The 23,049-nt window shown below is 36.2% G+C and overlaps 1 protein-coding gene across 2 annotated transcripts in view; it reads left to right on the top strand.

Moving 5' to 3' along the window:
- LOC109111197 (syndetin-like) overlaps positions 1–20,879 on the top strand; it is a 41,850-nt gene extending 20,971 nt beyond the window's left edge. For both annotated transcript variants that reach the window (XM_042745446.1, XM_042745445.1), the window contains 6 exons: positions 3,385–3,533; positions 7,281–7,377; positions 7,980–8,138; positions 13,427–13,548; positions 18,950–19,139; positions 20,002–20,879. In XM_042745446.1, the coding sequence (XP_042601380.1) occupies positions 7,330–7,377; positions 7,980–8,138; positions 13,427–13,548; positions 18,950–19,139; positions 20,002–20,121 (639 nt within the window). In that variant the 5' untranslated portion in view covers positions 3,385–3,533; positions 7,281–7,329 and the 3' untranslated portion in view covers positions 20,122–20,879. The remainder of the gene's footprint in view (positions 1–3,384; positions 3,534–7,280; positions 7,378–7,979; positions 8,139–13,426; positions 13,549–18,949; positions 19,140–20,001) is intronic.
- The last annotated feature ends 2,170 nt before the right edge of the window (positions 20,880–23,049 follow it).

The raw sequence follows: 23,049 nt of genomic DNA on the forward strand, positions 1-23,049 counted from the left end.
CCTTTATTAGGTGATATGTCTCATAAAACACTCCACATCAATCATACACACAGCAGAGCTCATCAGTAATCATTTTGAGTCCAACAGTATAACAGAGGTCCCACATTTCAAAGACACTAGACACCCTGTAGCAGACAGAGGGGAGATTGAAAAGGCACTTTAAAGGAGAAACCGTAAAGGTCAGAGCCATAAATAGTGGGATGAAACTGACCAGTGAGTAGAACTGCTGAAGGAAGGGCTTCTTGGCTGAAGGCATCATGGTGCCGAGATGAAGATGAAGGAACTCAAACTGCTCTGCCAGAAAAACTGACCCAAATCAGAAAGCATTTTGTCATGCTTGTTCACAATTGATAAATTTTGGTACCTGCAGGGAGCTGGCTTTGCTAAAAAACTAGTTATGTTGGTGAAAAAAAAGGTGTGATGTGGCTAGGAAGGTTACATTTGTCTGCTTTAATATTATTTTCAGACACGGACATCAGACAGAGACTGAGTGCCGGATATAAGGGCTTCTATTTTAAGAATATACAGTGACTATAAAAAGTGACAGTTTTTGTTTCATTTAATCACACGTGAGGTATTTTGGCTTTTGTGGCACCTGATCAATGGAAAATATTCTTTCATGTCAAAGAGAAACATTTCTAGTGAGTACTTAGCAGATGCAGTATTTAGTCTGTCTGGAGGCTGTAGGTCTCTGTCAGCCACATCTGGACACTGCAGTTTCTCATTCTTTTGTGCAGAACTGCTCAGGATCAGCCGGTTTCATGGAGATCCAGAGTCCACCTATAAATTCTCAACTGGATTGAGACCTGGATTATGACTTGGCCACTCCAGGACATTAACATTTGTTGTTTTTAAGTAGCTTTGGCTTTTATACTTTGGCTGACACTAAGACCAAATTCTATCCCAAGTCGCAGGTGTCTTGCAGTCTCTATCAGGTTTTTCTTCAGGATTTCCCTGCAGTTTGCAGCATTTATTTAGACTTTTCATATGTTTGTACTGTTGAAGAAGAAAACAAAAGCCTAATTAAGTCCACTGTGGTTAAATGGTGTAAACAAAAAAATGGTATAGTGAAAGGGTTGAACAATTTTTCTATTCTAGGCATCTGTATGTATCATTTTTAAGAGGTCTCTATCGTTGGCATTTCGCTTTACATTTCATCAAACATCATTTACTCCACATGCCTGTAGCTTATTTTAAAGGTCATTTCATGGACAGATTGATTACTATGGACAGTGTTTTTATACATAGTACAATCAGATGATAGATTTGTCTTGCGTCCTTCAAAATAAATATGCGTTTGGAAGATATTTGTTCTGACCTCATTGTAAGGATGAAGGTCTTATAGTGGCCATATAATTATGTTTTTCTGAATACATTACTCTGGAGAAAATATCAATATTGCTTTGTGGATTGCACATGGTGAAACTGATGGCCAGCAAATGACCTCAAAATGCATGTTTTGCTACTATACTGTGTCTCACCAGATTCTTCATATTTAGACTTAAGCGTAGAGACAGTAAATAGACCCCCTATTTAGAATTCACTGATGCTGAATTGCTTGTTATTTGGTCTCCAAGGAAATTATTATCTAGAAGCAAAGGTGAAACCTGGACAATGTAGTGCTTAAAATGTTATTAATGCTTTTGAAATAAGTCTCTTATGCTCACCAAGACTGCAGTTATTTATTCAAAACAGTACAATAGTCACAAAAAATATGTTCTATTTTAAAGGGGTCATCGGATACCCATTTTCCACAAGTTGATATGATTCTTTAGGGTCTTAATGAAGAGTCTATAACATAGTTTGGTTAAAATTTCTCAATGGTAGTATAAAAAACACCTTTTTTACCCTGTCAAAACCAGCTCTTTTCAGAGCAACCCGTTTTGTAGCATTTTCCTGTTATGTTAATGAGCTCTGCTTTCCTTTGACTACACAGTTGCCTTCCTAAGATCTTACACCACTCAACTGACAGTGCTAAATTAGTGTTACGTACAGGTCAGAATGTGTCTACGATAACAATGTTGTTCTTGTTTTTGTTTTTTCCATCCACTCTTATATTAATTAACGTTAAATGCTCTTGTAAGTCTGCAAACAATGCATGCTGAGTCTGACTGGATTGGATATCGGTTTAATTCTACAGGGAGATGTCTACACATGTACCAAATCAAGTTGTATGATTAATTCATGTAGAATGTAATACACATATCTGCAAAGGCAGCCCTTTAGCTGTAATCACATATGACCTTAATAGGTTTGTGTAAGGACACTGGGAAATAAGGCTTTGAATATTAATGATAGAGTGGCAAAGTTCAAATTGCATTGCAATGTTATGATATCCCAAACCAATTTTCATGTTCTGTGAGATGATTCCTTACGGTCACATGAGCTGTTTTAACAACGGATTGTTATTTTGTTTTTGTTTTTTGGCCTTCTCAGAATTGAAAAGAGATACAGTAGTTCACCTGAAAACGAAAATCCTGTCATCATTTGCTCACCCTCTTGTTGTTCCAAATGCATTTTATTTTAATCCTTCCATCATTCACAAAAAAGTCAGGATGTTGTTGCAGGTCTTTTTTATAGTGAACGTGAAGAATACAGATTTGCAAATGTAAATGATGATTTAATTGTCATTTTTGAGTGAATTCTACCTTGGGACACTATTCACAATTTAATTATATGGTGTTTATGTTAATGTGACATCTAAATGGGATTTCAGTTAAAGTAAAAGTGAATAAATTAAAACATGATTTGTTCATTTTGCGAGTCATTCTTCCGTCATTGTTTTTTTGTTTTTTTTGGACACTTGAATATGGTTATCGAGGACATCAAGGACGTTTCACCTTACCACCACATTTTGCCTGCGCAGAATGATGGTGAAGCAGAAGGGTGTGCAGTCCTCATTTACATATGGACAAAGCATTACCATTTGGTGGCAGAGCTCACAGTTCCTCATTAAATTCAATTTGTTGTTTCATGCTGTATTTATTCTCATTTTACAGCTCATTTCCTCATAACTTTTATTGTAACTCTAAACCTCTGAGGTAGTTATCCCCTTTCTACTTACAAAAAGCGGCTTTGGCTTACTTAAGAGTGTTGGCAAAACAAAAGCTAAACCGTTTCATTTAAACTCCTTTAAACTTTTCTGAATAATTACATTGAGTATTTTTGAGATTATTGGTTAAAAAGCAGCAAGTAGGTTCCAACACTACATTTGCAAGTGGACAGTTTTTGAATATAAAACCAAAGTTGAGCAGATTTTTAAACATCTGCTCATTTTGTTTGTTAAATAAATTGACTGATTCCTGGAATACTGATGATGTTTTCAGTTCTATTGCTTTCAGTTGTACAGGATAAGGATCTAAATGTTTGTTGTTGTTTCTGCAGGAGGCTGGAGGGGAGAATGCAGGTCCTCACGCATCTCCTGAGGAAAGGAAGGAGAAGGTCCCCAGTCCTCATCTCAGTCAGCTGGTGGTCCTGACGGCTAGTGATACGCTTTATGGCTTGGCTGAGAGAGTCGTCGCCACTGAATCACTGTAAGCTACTTTTTCAACCAAAAATTAATATTTTTTTTATTGTTTTATTTACCTACCCTTGTTTTTGTTACAAACGTACTGTATATAACACATATGCACAACATTTATTTTAATACATAAACTAAATGTTATTTTATTCATAAAGAAGCCTCTTATGTTAACCAAGGCTGTGCTTTATTTGCTCCAGAATACAGTAAAAACAGCATTATTGTGAAATATAAAGTCAATTTTATTTTACATTTCTTTGAAATAACTGTTTTCTATTTTCATATACATTTTAAAATGTATTTCTGTAATGAGAAAGCTACATTTTCAGCAGTCATTACTCTAGTCTTCACTTTCACATGATGCTTCAGAAATCATTCTAATATGCTAATCAAGAAAACATTTATTATTATTAATTTTGAAAACAGTTGTGCTGCTTAATTTTTTTTTCTTTTTTTTCTTTTTTTTGGAAACAGGGTTGTTTGTTGAATAGAAAGCTCAAAAGAAGAGCATTTATGTGAAATTGAAATCTTTTGTAATATAAATGGCATTTTTGATCAGTGTAATACATGCTTGCTAAATGAAAGTATAGTTTTATTTTTATTTTTTTAAATCTTATCAACTTTGAATAGTAGTGTATATATACATAATGGATAAATAGAATTTCCCTTTTGGATGAGCTAAGTGCCATCAAGATATCAGTGTTTTAAGAAATTTCTGAACAGATGGCATCTGCATCATATATCCAGCTGTGACGTCTTTGTAGCAGAAGTGGAATGAGACTTGCAAATGAACACATTTACATTAAAAAGCTGGTTGACACTTGTCTTGTGATCAAGCTACTGTTGCTAGGTGAAGAACGTCTAACCCCAGCAGCCCATTTCAACCAAGCCTGACTAACCCAATCAGTCATATCACTGTGGTTGTTATCTAATCAGTGAACCCCATTAAGCCTTGCTTTTCTCCTGATGAGTCTACAGAGGTGGGCTGAACCAGCTTCGCCAACAGCCATAGGAGTTCATGTCATTAAGTGATGGTATTCCACAGGGGCTGATGCGAGCTACCTGAATTTCCACCGTAATCCTAAAGAGGAAGTCGTCAGGCCTCCAAACCATGTCTTAACTTCCAGTCCTCCTATTCTGACCTTTATCCCCTTCGACTGATTGTTCAGCAATACGTTAAGCCTACGCAGAGAGAGTTTGATCCTCCCTATAGTTGCTTTGGATGCATCCAGATGGTGTTCGATTCGTGCCAAGCTTTGTGCTGGAGAACGTTTTCAAAGTCTTAGATTGAAGACGAATCAGGAGATCCAGAGATTAAGCCTGGAAAAGGTTCTTCTCAGGAAAGAATGACTCCCTGCTTTAACGTGATGCACAGAAACTCCACCATATGGACTCATCAAAGCTTTGAAGCGGTGTAGGGCATGCACTACAGTTAAAACACTTTTTTGTATCAGTGAAGGCTGCAAAGGGTGTGGACGATAAGTGACAAAACAGGGTCTCTTGTTAAATTCTGTGTGCTGAGTTTATACAAGCATAACCATGCAAACCTTAGATTATACCCTGTTCCATCGGCAGCATGTCTGTTGATACAACAGATGTATTTTTCTCTTACAAGATCAAGTGTTTTGAATATGAATATATCAAAAATCAGACAAAAACAAGTGACCTCTTACTTTTACCTCCCACATAAATGATAAATTTTTAGATGTAATTTGCTCCTGCCCTGATCACGATAGCTTGATTCACTGATTACCTTCACATTTATTTTGCCTGTTGTAATTAGATCTTCTTGAGAACACATTGTTGGTGGCTTGTCAGGGCTCTTTAATAAGAAAATTATACTAATATTTCACAACATTGCTGTTTTTACTGCTTTTCAGTATGAACTTTATATCTTTTTTTAGAAAACATTTATTCAGTATATCACAGAAAACCAAATGTTTAATTTTGAAAGTTAAACACATTAGCTTTGTTTCCATCACCGTTTTAATGCACATTTTGAAGTAACGCCTCCGAAATGAGTGATGGAAATGTCAAATTTCGAAGAAGAAAAAAAATTTGCTAAAAAGTTTTATGCTCGCTTGAGGTAGTTTTTGTCTTGAATAATAGGAGATATAAACACACTAACCAAAAAAACTACCCCATTCTAATCAAAAAGTCATATGACTTTGTGCGGTGGGATGGCATAACCTGACAAACCAGCGAACCAAACTCATTGCACTGCATCTGAAATTTTGTTATGGTCATTCAGTAATGCCCAAGCAAAGTCTGTCATCAAAGTATTTCTGCGTTATTGCCTCCCAGAACTGTTACACGACTGTGATCCCAACCAGCAGCCATCCACGAAACCAATGACTGCATTCATTGTTTCATCTGCTCGCTCTGAGGCACAAGTCATTTATTATAGATAAAAAAATTATTACATTCAGTGGTTTTTCCTACTTTTCTTTGTGATATTTAGTGCCAGTTTTTCCGAAAAAGGTGACAATTTTGTTCTCTTTGAAACGGTGCTTATTCGCAAATGTTTTATGCGACATTTGTAATTCTATGAAGTTAAAAATTTGCAACTTTGGATGGAAACCCAGCTACAGTGCTTAGTAATTGTTGTTTAGTGCTGCTTGATTCATGCATGTGTCGGCAGTCTTCAACATGCAATATAGCTTTAAGTATTCTGCTTTTAAATAAACTCGTGTTCATTAGGTGTTATATGCAAATATTTGGGCTCTTATTGCTCAATGAACACTTATCTCTGTGTGTTTGCTGTCATTAGCATAAATTATCTGGTGCCTTATGCATTGTGTTGGTGGGTGAGTACTGACTTTATGAAGTTTCCAGTTGTGCGCAGCCATTGGCGGCAGAAGGAATTAATGATTTGTAATTACCTCTTCCCTCAGTTAAAGAGTTTTTTTTTATTATTATTATTGCTTGCAGAATTTTGTTTCGTTTTCGGGATGCAGTTGATTTGCTTAGACAATATAAATGAATTTTATGACTGTGAGCTAACTTTGTTTTCAAATTGTAGAATTTTGGGTTGTAAGACAAAACAGGAGGGGAACAAATCAATTCAGTAGTTAATTTCCCATCTCATTATTACAGTGCCTATTAAAAAGTATTCACCCCATTGACTTTTTCATGTTTTGTTGTTTTAAAGCACTGAATCACAGTGAACTTCATTTGACTTTGGAACCAGTGAACAGATGATGACAATCATACATATAAAATAATTCATTTTTTATTTTTTTGCTGTTGAAATATTTTTTTACAATATTATTATGCATATTTGTGTTTAATGTGTCAAAGATCCATTTCAAAGCAGTTTAAATTGAGTGTAAAAATAAACTTTAAGGGCGGTAGACAATTACTTTGTGTTTAATAACTGTAGTACATTTTGACCAATTTGAAGACACTTTTCATTTTGACATGAAAAAGTATTTTTCTGTATATCAGTCAAAAGAAAATCTGAAAAAAAGAGGCTGAATACTTTTTATAGTTACTGCAGCTCTTAATATAGAAGCTCTTATATCCAGCACTCAGTCTCTGTCTGTATCTCGTGTCTGAAAATAAAATGAAACCAGACAAATGTAAAGCGGGCAAATGTAAGCCTCAAACTTCCTAGTCAGATCATACTTTTTTTTTTCTTCACCATTGTAACTAGTTTTCAGCACAGCCAGTTCCCTGTGGGTAACCGATATGTAGCGCATGTGTGCCACTGCAGACATGCAGAAAACACTCTCTTATTTGTGCCTTTTTTCCCCTGCAGAGTTTTTCTGGCAGAGCAGTTTGAGTTCCTTCACCTTCATCTCGACACCATGATGCCTTCAGCCAAGAAGCCCTTTCTTCAGCAGTTCTACTCACAGGTCAGTTTCATCCTGATATTTATGGCCCTGACTTTTAAGGTTTCTCCTTTTAAGAACCTTTTCAAGTGTCTAGTGTCTTTGAAATGTGTGACTTTTGCTATTGGACTCAAAGCGACTATTGATGAGTTCTGCTGTGTGTATGATTGATGTGGAGTTTTTTATGACATAGATCACCTAATAACGGACTATAGCAATATTAGGTGATATGAGGTGTAATATACTACAGTGCCTTAAAGAAGTTTATTTCATTTGTGCTCTGTGAGATGTTAACCTTCAAAACAACTAAAACATGTACACACATTCTGTGTTTTTTAACAATTATAAGCCGATTTAATGTCCTTATTATGTCTGTCTTCATTCTTTAGAACTGAAAGTATCATTAAGAAGTAAAGTTGTACAGTAGGGATTTGGGGATTTCAGAGATTTCTTTTGCAGTAAATACTTTTATTCTCTAATATGTAGGCACTATATGTATGACTGTTTCAACTACTTCAAATGTTTGTCTTTGCATCTTGGATATTCAAGAGATACTAAACTTTGTTTTTCACTGTTATGTGTAGGTACTCTTAATTGTGACCTTTTCTATGCTGTTTTCTCTATAGACTGTATCTACAGCCAGCGAGCTCCGCAAACCCATTTACTGGATTGTGGCGGCCAAAGCCATAGATTACGAACAGATGCTGTTACTGATGGCGGGAGTGAAATGGGACATTAAAGAGATAATGTCACAGCACAACATCTATGTGGATGTCCTTTTAAAGGTAATGTGTTTGTGAGGCCGTGCAGTGGATTTTATGTGCGAGAATAATGTGTTGCCTCCTCTCTGTTCATTTTCACACTACAGAAAAGCGGGTGGGAGTTCACTTAGACGTGCATCAGTTAAGACCGGCCAACCTTTTCCTTCATCTATCGTTCATTCTTGGCAATTTCTTTCCTTCTCTATAGTCAATTACAACATGGTTTGTTGAGTTTTAAGAACACTGTCGTGCCACAGTAGGAGGGCATTGCTGACATGTCCTATCCACTCATCTGCTGTACTCACCTGAGAGGAAGCAGGATGATCGAAATGTGTGGTGTCAGAAAGTGTGTGTCAGAAGGTTATCTAGAGGTCTAAAGTTAAGGTTGACATGCTGGGTTTAACTGAGAGAGACAGGCGACTCCTCAAACACTGTGCAAACACTCACTCAAGTGACGGATTTGATTATGGGTTGACTTTACTGATGAGTTGAGGAGTATCAGCTTTTGGGTGTTAGAGTCTGGAATTATTTCTTATTTATCTATAGTTTATATGACACACAGTCGTGTTGAGGAGCATTAGTTCTATTTAAAAAAAAAAAAAAAAAAAAAATTAACATCACGTTATTGTATTACTGCTATACACACAGTTCAAAAATTATATTTTACAATTATTTTAAGCAAATGCACATATTTCAGCACATTTGATTAGAAATAATTAAAGTGTGTATGTGTGTATATTAATGAAATTAATTTTGTGGCAGATCAGCGTATTACAATGATTTCAGAAGGATCATGTGATACTGAAGACTGTATTAATACCTTCTGAAAATTCAGCTTTTCATCATAGGAATACATTTCTTCTTAAAATATATTAAAATATAAAAAACAGTTATTTTAAATTGTAATAATATTGCACAATATTACAGTTTTACTGTATTTTTAATTGAATAAATGCAGCTTTGTTGAGTATAAGATATTACTTTTAAAAAAACCTACAAAAATTGAATAGTAGTGTATATAGGTACTGCATAATAATAATATATAAAATAATAATATAATATGTAATTATATTTAAATATAAATTATATATAAGCGACTTACAAATGAGGACAATGGAAGCAATCAAAATCAACAAAAAGGCAATGCTACGCAAGTGCTATAACAAGTCTCAGTTAGCTTAATGCAGTACACAGCAAGTGTTTTTAAATTATATAATAAATAAAAAGAAAACAGATAGAATAGAAAAAAGAATAGAGCAAGTTTGTGATAGAGGCCTTTTTTGCTTTTGTTAATTGTATAGAATTCTTCAAAAAGAATAAAGAAACTAGTTTTTTTTTTTTTTTTTTTTTTTTAGAAAACAAGCAGTTAGTGAATTAATAGAGTGCAAGTCTAAAAGGGGCAAGTTTTTTTTTTTTAAAGAATAGAATTAGAATAGAGAGTGCTAGAGTTAGAGAGTCAAATTAAGATGGAACAGATGTATTTTTAGCTGATTCTTGAAGATGGCTAAGGACGGATTGAGCTGGGCAGGTCATTTCACCAGAAGGGAACAGTTCATGTAAAAGTCAGTGAAAGTGATTTTGTGCTTCTTTGGGATGGCACAATCAAGCTACCTTCACTTGCAGAACGCAAGCTTTTAAAGGGCACATAAGTCTGAAGTAGTGAATTTAGGTAAAGGGGTGCAGAGCCAGTGGTGGTTTTGTAGGCAAACATCAATGGCTTGAATTTTAAGCGAGCAGCTATTGGTAGCCAGTGCAAATTGATAATCAGAGGTGTGACATGCATTCTTTTCGGCTCATTAAAAATTAATCTTGCTGCCGTGTTCTGGATTCATTGTAAAGGTTTGATAGAACTGGCTGGAAGACCTGCCAAGAGAGCATTGCAATAGTCCAGTCTGGACAGAACAAGAGCTTGAACCAGGGGTTGTGAAGCATGTTCCGAAAGAAAGGGCCTGATCTTCTTGATGTTGAATAAAGAAAATCTGCAGGAACGGACAGTTTTAGTAATGTGGTCTGAGAATCAGATCATCAATCACAACTTCAAGGTTTCTGGCTGTTTTTGAAGGAGTTATGGTTGATGTGCCTAACTGGATGGATATATATATAATTTAGCCAACTTTGAGGTCTAATATACTATAATCAGTTTGATTTTAGCGCTGGCACAGCCGATAAATTCTCATTAACTGAAATAAAGACTAAGTGCGTAGTCATGTGCAGTGGACCTTGTGTTGTTGAACCCATGCCCACTCACACAGCTGCATGTTTAAAGTGAGATAATTCAGGTTAAGTGCTGCTCCTCTGGGTGCTGGAGAGACTTGTGGGATTTGAACTCTTGAATGAAAGCCCAGTACAGCTGTCACTGTCCCCTGTCACTGTTGCTATTTCACATGCAGCACATTATGAATGCATGGAAATGTCACGTCTATGTTATAATTTACTGGCACAATTGTGACTTCCACTGAAGCAAACAAACAAGTTTATGCCCACAACGAGCAGTCTTGATTGATATGTTTACCCTAAGGTTGCTAGTTAGCTTTCTTCATGCAGATTTGTATTCTTCCTCCCAATTTTTTTCCTCTTGCCTAATGACTGTGCCTCATGAATTCCTCTAGATTGAAAGATCACGGTATCAATTATTTGTCAGGATCTGAATTATTTAAACGGTCAGGCTTTGGGAGTCACATGAATTTGAGGGGCAAGTTTAAAAGGGAACAGTTATGACTGGACCGAGGGTGTCTCATTCCTTTGCATGTCCACATCTCTTCAATAACCTCTGCTCATTAGCCTATATGAATTTTGCATGGAGTTAGGGAGCGTTTTGAATGGCTGCCGCATATACTGAGACAAAAAAAGGCTTCGAGAGCAGATGGGGTTTCACAGTTGAATTATCTCTTTGGCTTATTTGCTGAGGAAGCTCGATGAATCCCGAAATATGCATAATCATGTGGATTTACATAAGTTCCTGATCCGAGCTGCAAAGTTTTAGCGGGGAATGTAATAGAGCTTGGCTGCTAATGAAGAAACGAGGCTCACCTTTGTGCGCCCACTGAGCTGAGTGAAGCCGCTGTGGCCGTTTCTCCTGGTGCCATCATTGTAACCCTGTGCCAAGTCTGTTTGTTGAAGCCAATTTGTCTGGGTTTGCCAAGTTGACTGAATTAATTATGTAACTGGAAATACTGCAGTGACTCACACTCACACTTGCTCTATTTAAAATTACCTAGAAAATGGTGTCCAGGTGCCTGGGCCCATAAAGGATGTTTGCCTGTATGTATTAGTAAATGTCACAATTAGTTGCCTGTATTATAGAGCAGGAATGCACTGTTATTTGTTTCTAACTGCCATGTACTGGGTGAACCGGTTCTTATTTCTATAGCTTAAAGTAAGCTGTTCATTTTTTTTTTTCAAAAATGAAAATTCTGTCATTTAAATGCCATTCTCAATGAGTAAGATTTCTATGGAACACAAAAGAGGACTTATTGTATCATTTTTCAGCTGTTTTTAAATGAATATATTAAAGTATCTTCTTTTTCTTAAAGGGATAGTTCACCCAAAAATGAAAATGACCGCATGATTTAAAAACACCTTCAAGCCATCCTAGATGTATATGACTTTTTTCTTTTAGATTAATACAATCAGTTATATTAAAAAAAATGTCCTGGCTCTTTCAAGCTTTATAATGGCAGTGAATGGTGATTGAGATTTTGAAAACCAAAAAGTGCATCCATCCATCATAAAAAAGTACTCCACACAGCTCTTCTGAAGCGACGGGTTGCATTTGTGTAAGAAAAATACTTGCACGCCAAGCTTGCAAAAAACTAAAATCAAAAACAAAATTTTTTTTCTTAGCTTTTTTTTCTAAATGATTTAAAAGACAGATATTGTGACCATTTCTAACAAATACTGATGACAGCTCAGAAGTGAAATTTCAGTTCATCAGGATGTAAGTGGGTTAAACCTTTGTGTGGTTTTTTTATCATAAAGTTTTTTTGTTTTGTTTTTTGCACTGCAAGACTTGTTAGAAATCAAAAACCTTTCCGTTTGCATTGCTTTAATGCTTATCAACATGACTGAGTGCAGATTATCTGATCTATGTTTGTTGTGATTAGTTTCTTGGTATGAATTCTTACACTGTCTCTTGCAGGAACTATAAATTGTAATTAGATACTGAGAAACAGTAATCTTGACACCAGCACTTTTGTGTTCTTTTTAAAACCATATTTCTAAGCTGTAAAATAAACTCAATATTTTAAAAAATTAATTCAGAAGATTAAAGGTAACAGAATAACCCAGACAACTCGCACAGCAGTTTTAGTGCTCTTGGCTTTGTATCAACATTCAAGGTGCGAGCCCACAGTACATGTAGTCCTTGGCTCTCAAATGAGCCATATGTCATTGTGTTAAGAAAGTTATGGGCGGGTTTTCCTGTCACAAGTGAAAGAGAAATGGGCTCGAGCACAGCTGAATCAACAACTCCGTGAGCAGCCGGCTTATACAGTGCAGGTTTTTGTACGTGGCACGGCTTTATCGAGACATCTGCACTGCAGAGACTGTTTCTTTGTATAGCCTGGAATCCTACAGGTTTGACAACCTGGTCCGCCAATATGGCTTCAGAGAACATTTATAGACTGCTGTTTCCGCTTCTCTGATTCTGTGATTAATTTACACCTTTGTTGGGATTTCTGGACTTGTATGGCATGCTAAAACAAAACCGCTTCTAGCCCTTTCATGACCTCTCATCCAGATGGTTCCAACACCACCCAATAAGAGCACTGTGATGGTTAGGGTGAACGGTTAACAGCAAGCACTGCACACAAGGGAGGAAGCAAAACAAAAAGGTTAAGGGCCAGTGACAACTAAGAGTGTCCACGATAATGCAAACTTTTAGGTTAAAAAACACATGTAAAGTTCTTAGAAATGTATGATTTGTAATCATGTGGGTTTCATTTTGTTTTGAAAAACTTTCATGACGTTTTCAAGAAATGTTTCATTTTAATATCCTGTGATGTGACCAAGTAAAAAGTAATCTAATTTATTTGAGTATACTAATAATTTTTTTTTAGTTAGTTATTCAGAAGTAATGTTTTTGAGGCTTTATATTCAGTGTGTTGTGAGAGTTTTATAACCCTGACATTTTTAACTCAAATATATTTTAGAAGAGGTGCATTCAAGTCATACCATGTATGAATTCCATTTGTAAAGTTTTTATTATTTTTCAGTATTTAATTATGAATCTTTTTTTTTTAGTTAATGAATAGATCCAAACAAAACATGAGCGGCATGACATTGACCCATATGTCATCATCTGTTTTCTGCAGGAGTTTGAGAAGTTTAACCAGAGACTGGGAGATGTGTCGAAAATAGTTCGGATTCCTCTGCCTGTGTCCAATGTCTTATGGGAGCACTGCATCCGTCTGGCCAACAGGACATTAGTGGAGGGGTAAGTGGGCTACCAAGCTGAACCAAATGGGTGTGGATGTCTATAAGACCACCTGCTCGTAGATAAATCTCCTACCACAGTGTGTTTTTATTGGAGTACTGGCCATCATTCCCAAACAAAGAAAATAGCTTGCAGGAGCAGTTGGATCACATACAAGCTGAAGAACCTCCTATTACTGTGGCAATAGCACTTCACATTGGTAGTATTGATTAAACTAGGTTTAATAGTGCTTTCTATTTTATTTTATAAATACTCTAATGATTTAAACACATTTATCCATCGAATTTACCTTTAGCCATTTATTTCTCCACTTACAGTTCTCATGTACAAAAAAATATTTACCTCTCAGCTTCTCTTCAAGGATTTGCCTATATTGTCAAATATTATTTATACTTTATTTAATTTTATTTCTATATTACTTTTCCAAATTGTTGTCGCAAAGTTTCAGTTCCTTCTATTGAAAGGCAACCACAGAATATGGCGTTGTCACCATCTTGCTTGGTATTTTTGGTATTGCGCCAAACACAGCACTTCACTTTCAGGCCAAAGAGCTCAAGTTTAGTCTCTTCAGACCACAAAATATTCTTCCAATGGATTTCATGTTTTGTCACATGGCTTCTAGCAAATTCCAGGCTGACTTCATGTTGGCTTGTCTCAAAAGTGACTTTCTTCTGGCTGATCTCCCAAAGAGGCATAAGACGTCAGATACTCAACACTTGCTGTTGTCTAGACTGTTTTTCCCCTTTCATTCAAACAGCTCTGGAATTCCATGTAGTCCATCTGGCATCTTGGTCATTTTTCTTACAAATGCCCTTTTTATCCAGTTGCTCGGTTTTGTAAAATGGACTGACCTTAGAAGTGTTTGGGTTGCGTCACGCTCTTTCCGTTTTACTTTAATGGACGTAGAAGGTTAAAAGCTTTGCCAGTCTTTTTATAACCATCTACTTTCCTCCTAACAACTTCTTGAAGTTCCTCAGGCAGATCTCAATTGATTAAATCTTCTCATAAAGTCAGTGATATTTATGCTACAAGAAGTCACAAATGAACACTAGTGGATTTGACATGAGTACTGTGTGAATCTGCTACACTGATCATTGGATAATTGAATGTCTTACCCAGTATAATTCAAATGTATATAACAGAAAGGATGAGTAAAGTAAAAATAGTAATATTGTGAAACTGTTTTCAATTTTAATATATTTTAAAATGTCATTTATTCCTGTGATGGCAAAGCTGAATCCTCAGTAACCATCAGTATCACTTGATCCTTCAGAAATCATTTCAATACGCTAATTTGGTGCTCAAATCATGTTTCATTTTCTTTTCAGTGTTGAAAACCGTTATATTATTGCTTGATGTCTTTTTTTTTCAGAGTTCAAGAAATTATATATTTTCTACAATTTTCTTGTTCAACTTCCTTCAATATTATATTCACTTTTAAAGCAAATATCTGACCAATGTAAATGCACTCATAGCCAGATGCTTTTAAACCACTGCTACCGCATATGCATTAAAACAGCAAATCTGAATGAAAGATTTAGTTCTCCTGTTCTTTACTCCTCTGCTTAAATTTGTGGATTGTTTTTATGAGCAAGAAGAGCAAAAAGTGCTTTTTCAACTATGGCTTGGCTAGCAGTGATTGTTATCACTGGGGACTCGTGGGTGTGCGAAATCTTGTGCTACGTGTTGATGATATTTGATTCAAGACAAGAAACACTGCGATTTTTAGCTGCCTCATCGATCTTGTGTTTAGAACAACTCTCATTGTTGTGTTTACTTGTAGTGCTTTTCCCCATTTTTACCTTTTTCCTGAGGCATGCTCCTACTGTAGATATTATAAAAATGCATTAGTTCTGTGAGGATTCATCAAATGTCAGTAATGACTTTGTGCCATGTGCAGAATGCTGTTGTTGCTCTCAAATAGCTGAATATATAAATCCATCAAAGTTGCTTGATTTCTTCATATTTATTTTTCCTTCTTGTTTCCTCTTCTTGCACCCATCTGCTTGTGATTAGTCGAGAGCTGGATTATTGTACATGAACGTCAGGGAAGTTTGCGTGGCACAGTGCGACAAGCAACTTAGAAGCCATGTCTTCTCCAAAGAGCTGGTTGTCAACTTGTCTTCCATCACTCATTGCTTACCCCAGTATATTATCTTCAGTGTGCTGGCAGTCTTGAAGCTCACAGACCTGCAGAGAAGCTCTTATACTCGTCACCCCCTCAACATAATAGAGATTTGCTGGGAGCACATTTGACATGACTTGACAGGCACCTCTTGACTTCAGAGAGGTTCTTCATTGTAAAGCTTCTCTGTAGACATCTGGATTTAGTTATATGTGTGGGGAAAAAAAAATGTATCAGAATAATGCATTTCTCTAGCCATGTAAACCATTGATTATTCATTGCTATAGCTCGGGAGTGCATAAAGAAGTAATCACACACTGTCCAGAGATGAACAGGCTTTTTTTTATTTTTTTTATAAAAAGCTCAGTGCAAGCTCACGATGGAGTGCGTAACATCAGCACAGATGGACTGATGTGGAATAACCGTATGTTCCCAGAATATCTAGGAAACTCTAAAGAATCTTCTACAAACTCTTCATTCCGTTATTGTTCAGTCCCATATGGGCTGCCACTGGCCAAATGTGTGCTTTGGTTAAAATCACCATTTGGTGAGTTGATCCTCTATAAACTCCGCATACTCCATTTGTACAAAGTGCCACACATTAAGACTCAAACACCCTGAGGACTTTAAGCTATTTACCCAGGAGCTGGTCATTGTTGCTGGATAAGAAGGTGAAGTGAGCATGCAGAATTTTAAATCATAGGTAGATAATCAGTATGGTAATGGTTTATTTAGTAAATTAATTAATCAGATATTAGGGTAAGGTTTAGGGTTTCAGTAACATCAGCTTGTCATAATCCTCTGATTTCAGAGGTAGCTTAGGTCTAGGACTGTGATTGTTTAAAAGGATGTTTTTTGCCAAGACAAAATATATAGTTGATAATAGCATGGCCCAGCATAGATTGGCAAGCACATCCTGGCAGGATTCAGCTGTACACCTGCATCATAAGGTCAAGGGCCACTTGTTTGAAAATGGCAGAGCACAGTCTTTGAGGGCAGGTTGTTTGAAAGAGGTGTTAAAGAGGCTGTCTGTGTGTAGCTGGAGCAGTCTGTATCCGCTAGCTTCACTGCTTTTTCTGCCTGTGCAGTTTTGCTTAAAACTGAACAGTGATTGCAATTGCAGGGAGTTAGGGCTCTCTGTAATCATCACATGTTCAGGTAGACAGTATCCACAGCATTTTGTAAGCTGAGAAAATTACTGTCGTCCTATCGCTGATTAAATGCTGGGATAATTCCCGAAACATTAATAATAATCATGAAATGCCAAAAAAAGTGTCTTTCTTGTTTTATGTTTTGCAACTGTTTTATAAAATAAATTAATCAGCAATTTAATTTTAAAATTACAGTCTATGATTGAATACGAAGTGGTATGGTGTATTAAAATGGTTTGTTAAAAGTATGATCTTTTGGTATTTGAATTTGAGACCTTTTTTCTCACCCACAGTGTTTATCATCACTCTACCAGCAAGCAATGATGCCATTAAAATGTTTTTTCAGTTTCTTGTTTAGTGTAATGTCATTTATTGCACTTTTTTTTTTTACTTCTCATTATTAACATACACACGTACTACCATTCCAAATATTGGAGTTAGTACATTTTCACACATTAAAATGATCAAAAGTGACAGTAAAACATTTATAACATTACAAAAGTTTTCTGTTTCAAATAAAAGCTGTTCTTTTAAACATTCTCTTCATTAAAAAAACCCTTTTTTCTTAAAAATTAATAAGCAGAAAGAAAGAAGAAGAATCTTGAGCACTAAATAACCAAATTTCTGAAGGATCATGTGACACTGATATCTGATAAAACTAATGGCAGCTGAAAATGCAGCTTTGCCATTACAGGAATAAAATTTTTTCGGTATTATTTCAAAATATTACCGCTTTTAAACATATAATTCTCAAGAAACTCCAAATTCTTGAACAGTAGCATGTATATGCATAACTAAAAAACATTTAACTTTTAAAGTACCGTTGCATGTAATTAAGGTGAAGAGACAAACTTCTAAAAATCTTCCAAAATCTAAATGGCCCCTTCGCTAATTCATCCTAGCACCAACTCTAATGACACCCATTTCAGCCGCTCTTTTTGCAAGTAGTCTCTGCAAGTGCAGCGCTGAGTTGCTTTCCAAATCATTGCTGGCCATCAAGCAGAATGTGACAAGGAGGAGGCAGGGAAACAGTGGGATATATTGGCACGCTGGATATACTCAATAGACCCAGCAATGTCTTCCCCTCACAGAAAGTAATTACACCACTGTCAGCCAAAAAGTAAACAGGGGTGTCAACAGCACTGAACTCTGCATGGATGCTTGTTTGCCTTGGATGCAGCTACACTGTAAATCGATGCTTTGGTTCTGTTGGATGCTCAGGGCTCAGGGCTGCAAACCGAGACCCACAAGCTGTACAAATCAAAAGGTGTCAAACTGAACAAATGGCAAATCTGTCCAAAAATGGCAGAGTTGTCTTTTGGCTTAAATGTCATATCCCACAGTCTGTCTCTATTAATATTATTTGAGCTGAAAACCAGATATGTGGAGCGTCTATGGCGATTTATTCTTTTATGAGTATGCACACCTATATTTTAACACGTCTTTACATTCAGAAGGGGACCTAGATCTTGTTATATGGCCCTGGAAGATTAGAAGACTTGATTCTGATTGGTCAATCACTGCATTGTTGCTCTGTCTATCTATTTATTGATGTATTCTTATTGACATTCCATTATGGTGGCCTAGCGGTTAGCGAGGTTGCAGGTTCAATCAGTGGTAGGGCATAAGGTTACATGTAACCCGTAGAGTTACAAGCACCATGGTGCTTCCAAGCAAGACACTAAAAGGTGTTGTATGTTTTTGACTCTGCTAAAGCATAAAAATACCATAATATGTTTGCAGATATTTAAGAAACATGCTAAGTTAACATACTTGTTTATCTGAAAAACAATGCTACAGTCAGTTATTCTCCTTTGAAAATGTGGGTTCTGGGCCGGAATGTCGGTCTCAGTTTTGGTTTGTGTTTTGTGCAATCTGGCAACCTGCGTGTGCATCAAGTCTGAGGAGGAGGGGCCGGGTGAAAAAAAAAACCCTTCCAATATTTTGAATTTGGACTGCAATACCTAGTTCAACCACTCTGTGTCAATTCTACATACAGCACCTTTAACCTGAGGTTACTGTAGGGAACAATTATTGTAGCATTAACTGTCAACAGTTAATGAATGCCCTTTATCGGTTTGATGCACACTCACCTCTGCTTTCCTGCTCTCCTCCTGTCTGCCAGCTATGCAAATGTGAAGAAATGCAGTAATGAAGGACGTGCGTTGATGCAGCTGGACTTCCAGCAGTTCCTGATGAAGCTGGAGAAGCTCACCGACCTCAGACCAATTCCAGACAAGGAGTTCGTAGAGACCTACATCAAGGCATACTACCTTACTGAGAATGACATGGAGCAGTTCATCAAGAACCACAGGGTGAGATGGGTTACACCTGACAACGCAACGTAGGCAGATTGTTAAAAGGTGCTAAATAGGTTTTATAAACTGCTAAATGCTTTGAAATGGCTAATTCCTTCAATCAAAACAATTAAAGTCAAGTAAAAACACATCAAATCAATTGCAATCTAGACTAAATGAACTCAAGAATATGAAATATTGTTATACAGTATATAGAGAGAGAGATAGATATAATTATCTTAAGTTAGTTTATCTAAATTGTCAAATTTAAATATTAATAATTATAAAAAGTAAATACATGTAAAATACTACAAACACAAAAATATTAAAAGGTCAATGACCAATAATGAGGACATGTACCATTTTACCTGTATTCTTTCTATGTAATATTATATTTAATATTTAAATATTTATATTTAATAAATATTTAAAATGTGACATTCATTTTATTTTATAAAAATATATGCCCCAATACATAATAACAAACTATATGTGTCTTCCTATATATTTTACAATGCAAGAAGTTTGTAGTGATAATACAAAAAATAATAATAGTTCTAAATTGATTCATTAAAGCACATACACATTTGATCTTATTCACAGAAAGGAATCAAACTTACCTAATCTGGCAACGTTTGTTTCTGAAATGTAAATCAGAGATCTTTTTAAAACTTCCCTGCATTAAAACATTAGCTCTTGCAAATGACTATCTCAAAGCTAATCTAATATCACCATCAAAACCCTGTGTTTTTTATGTATCATGCAGCACTAATTGATAAAAGAAAAAGCCCTGTGATGCTGCTTAGTAAAGCATGTCATGCAAGGCAGGCTTTAACTCCTCATTAAAATGATGTAAGGCATGTGTTTTGTGTTTGACCAGGAGTACTCTATGAAGCAGCTGACTAACCTGGTCAACGTCTGCCTCGGGTCCCACATCAACAAGAAAGCACGACAGAAACTCCTCGCAGCTATCGATGACATTGACCGGCCGAAAAGATAAATAAATGTCACCAAACTCCACAGAAAAAACACCCACACCTTCAGTGTAACTTGTCCGGTACCTATTATCATGCACAGCCTGCATTTTTTTAACCATGTAAACATTTGTGGTTTCTGTTTACATTTTATTACGAATGTAAGCAGGACGTGCTCTGACTACCTATGAAGCAGTCATTTGAAGGGCTGTAAAGGATAATGGATAATGAAGGTGTTAATAGTATCACTTGAATCACAACACAAATGAATGACTCATGCACTATCAAACAGTAATTTAAACATAGCTGTGGCTAAGCAACCATGTTCTTCTGCCATATTTCCCTTTTTGAGGTATTTGTGCTGGATCTGCATTTTTAAAATGATACCAAGATTCCCTCTAACACACTGAGACTGCGTCTCTGACATTTTACACAAAAAGCATGTGCGTTCCTTCCTAGCTGTGCATCACTGGTCTCACCCTGTTACAGATTCCAGAGACTATTGTAGTGTTGTTGTCATTTGTCATGAAACACATTTGTGCAGGAATGTGATTACTTATATGTTAATAGTAATAATAGAGGAAGACTCTAAAAAAGACCTGAAACCTTCCTGTTAGAAAGTGATAAAACTATTTATTTCAGATACCGTACATCTGAAATGTAGATACACTGTATTTCTCCCGCTGAAATGTGTTGCTTTGTTTGTGGTTACTAAATTTGTATAATACTATTCAGCTGGACCAAGTCGAAGGCAAGGTCGTACAATAAATACGCTACCATTTTAGTCATGCGAATTATATTTTATAATTTTTTTCATGCTTTTTTCCCAATACGCCAGTGTATTCAATCCACTAGTCGACATTTGAATACATTTCGATGTTCAAGTGTGCTGAATCCTCACATTAAAAAAACATATTGGCTGAATGCAAGCTGTGTGCTCAGTGAAATTGAAAAATGTCGTTGATCTGAATCCCTGAACATGCCTCTGTTTCACGCTCTAGTCTCGCTGTTAGAAAGAGCGTAGGACTGGACTCTCCCTCTGGACGTCTCCTAACGCAGTCAGCAGAAGAAAAACTCGCCACCATTTATAGAACCTGCTCTGATATTTTTAGAGCAGCTTTGCTGATTTTATTTGTATTTTTTTTATCCAAGTACACCACATGCTCCACTATAGTAGAAGCTCACTGATCAACAGTTAGCTTATCAGCACACATCACAAATCCTGAATTTTTATTAATTTTTAAAGTTCTTTAACAACTTTCCACAATGACATATTACCCTTCAGGTTTGTTTTTTCCCATGCGCTGTGCAGTTCCCTTTAATCCTCTATAGGAAGTGAAGCTTTAGCACTAATTAATTGGCTTCTCTTCCTCCTGTTGTGCTGCACTTTAAATAGCCTGCTTGGGATGGAGAGCATGTATTGATTTGGCTGTGACTCATTGTGAGTGGGAGGCATTTTTATGTTTTTTTAATGGCCAGCAGGGGGGCCGTCTGGAAACCGTTGTGTTCTAAAACATCAGAGGACCACCTGAGAGAACATCCTCTCACACCTTCATAACCATGCATAGCGGTTTATCATTCACTGAAATATGGAGAATTTCTCCTATGAACTAGTAACACTCATTCAGTGCAGGTAATTTCATCCTGTGCTATTTTTGTTATTTTATTTTACTATTAAAATAAAAATGAACTAGTCCAATCTACTTGAAAGTTCAAAAACAAATAAATGTAGAGAGTTCTCTTTCCTCAAATGATCAAAAATAACATTTATCAAATAAAAACAATTTCAGCTATTTAATAATGCAAACATTTTAAAAAATAAACCCTATTAAAAAAACGCTTATTGTAAACCCACCCATAATCAGCATGACTTCCGGCTTCAGGTTCTGCAATATTTTGACACATTCAGCTTTCTGCACTGAAAGTATAACCTATCACAAGAACAACACCATCACTTTTGCATATACTGTATAATAATTGCAGTTTATTTTCTTTCTAACATCTGTTTGTATACTTAATTATGGTTAGTCGTCTTCTTCCTTGCATACATTGAAGCATGTATAGCTGCCAGAATCAACTTCTAAAACCTAATTTTTTTCTGCCTTGCAAGCCCAGAAAATGCAAATGTAGATGTTAGTGTAGTATGTGTTGCAAATACTCACATTAATGGAATAGATTTGGACACATTTTGCAAAGCCGTCTCTGTTAATTGATGTCATAATGTAAGTATGCTGTCTACATTGCTTAAAACAGAGTTTGGACTTCATGCTGTTTTATCAGAGGAGATTTTTCACAGTGTTGTGGGTATGTTCTGGAGCGTTTCATTACTGTCATGGCTGGTGTGCTGCAATTCCTCTACGGTGAACCTGCTTGAATCACACCACACTCAGGCATGTGCTCCTGATCAAGGTTGACTTTTTCCCCACTTGTTTATTTTAGATCTCTATGCCTCACTGGTTGTTGATACTTCATTCTTCACATCTATTTTCGTGTACATCACCAGACATTGGTGTTGCAGATGAACATGAAGTCAAGTTAGATGCTGATTATAAATCACTCAAACCCCTTTATCTATACCGTGTCTACTTAACCTTAGGTCTCCCATATCCACCATCTTTGAACTTTTAAAAAAATATATTGTTTGTGTTTGTAGTTCCTAAACTGAATCTTCCCCAAAAGCACAATGGATTGTGGGCAATATTAGCTGTTAAAGGGATAGTTAATCCAAAAATTAGAATTTTTGGCATCATTTACTCACCCACTTGTAATTTCTTTATTCTGTTGAACAGAAAAGATGATGTTTTGAAGGATGTTGGTATCCAAACCAGCGAAGAAAGAAATGTAGACAGGTTTGGAAGAAACTACAGGGAGAGTAAATAAGGACAGAATTTTCTTTTTTGGTGAACTATCCCTTTAAGGCCTTGTCCACACCAATACACTTTTATTTGAAAATG

This window comes from Cyprinus carpio, chromosome B19, assembly GCF_018340385.1.
Source record: "Cyprinus carpio isolate SPL01 chromosome B19, ASM1834038v1, whole genome shotgun sequence".
Classification (NCBI taxonomy): domain Eukaryota; kingdom Metazoa; phylum Chordata; class Actinopteri; order Cypriniformes; family Cyprinidae; genus Cyprinus; species Cyprinus carpio.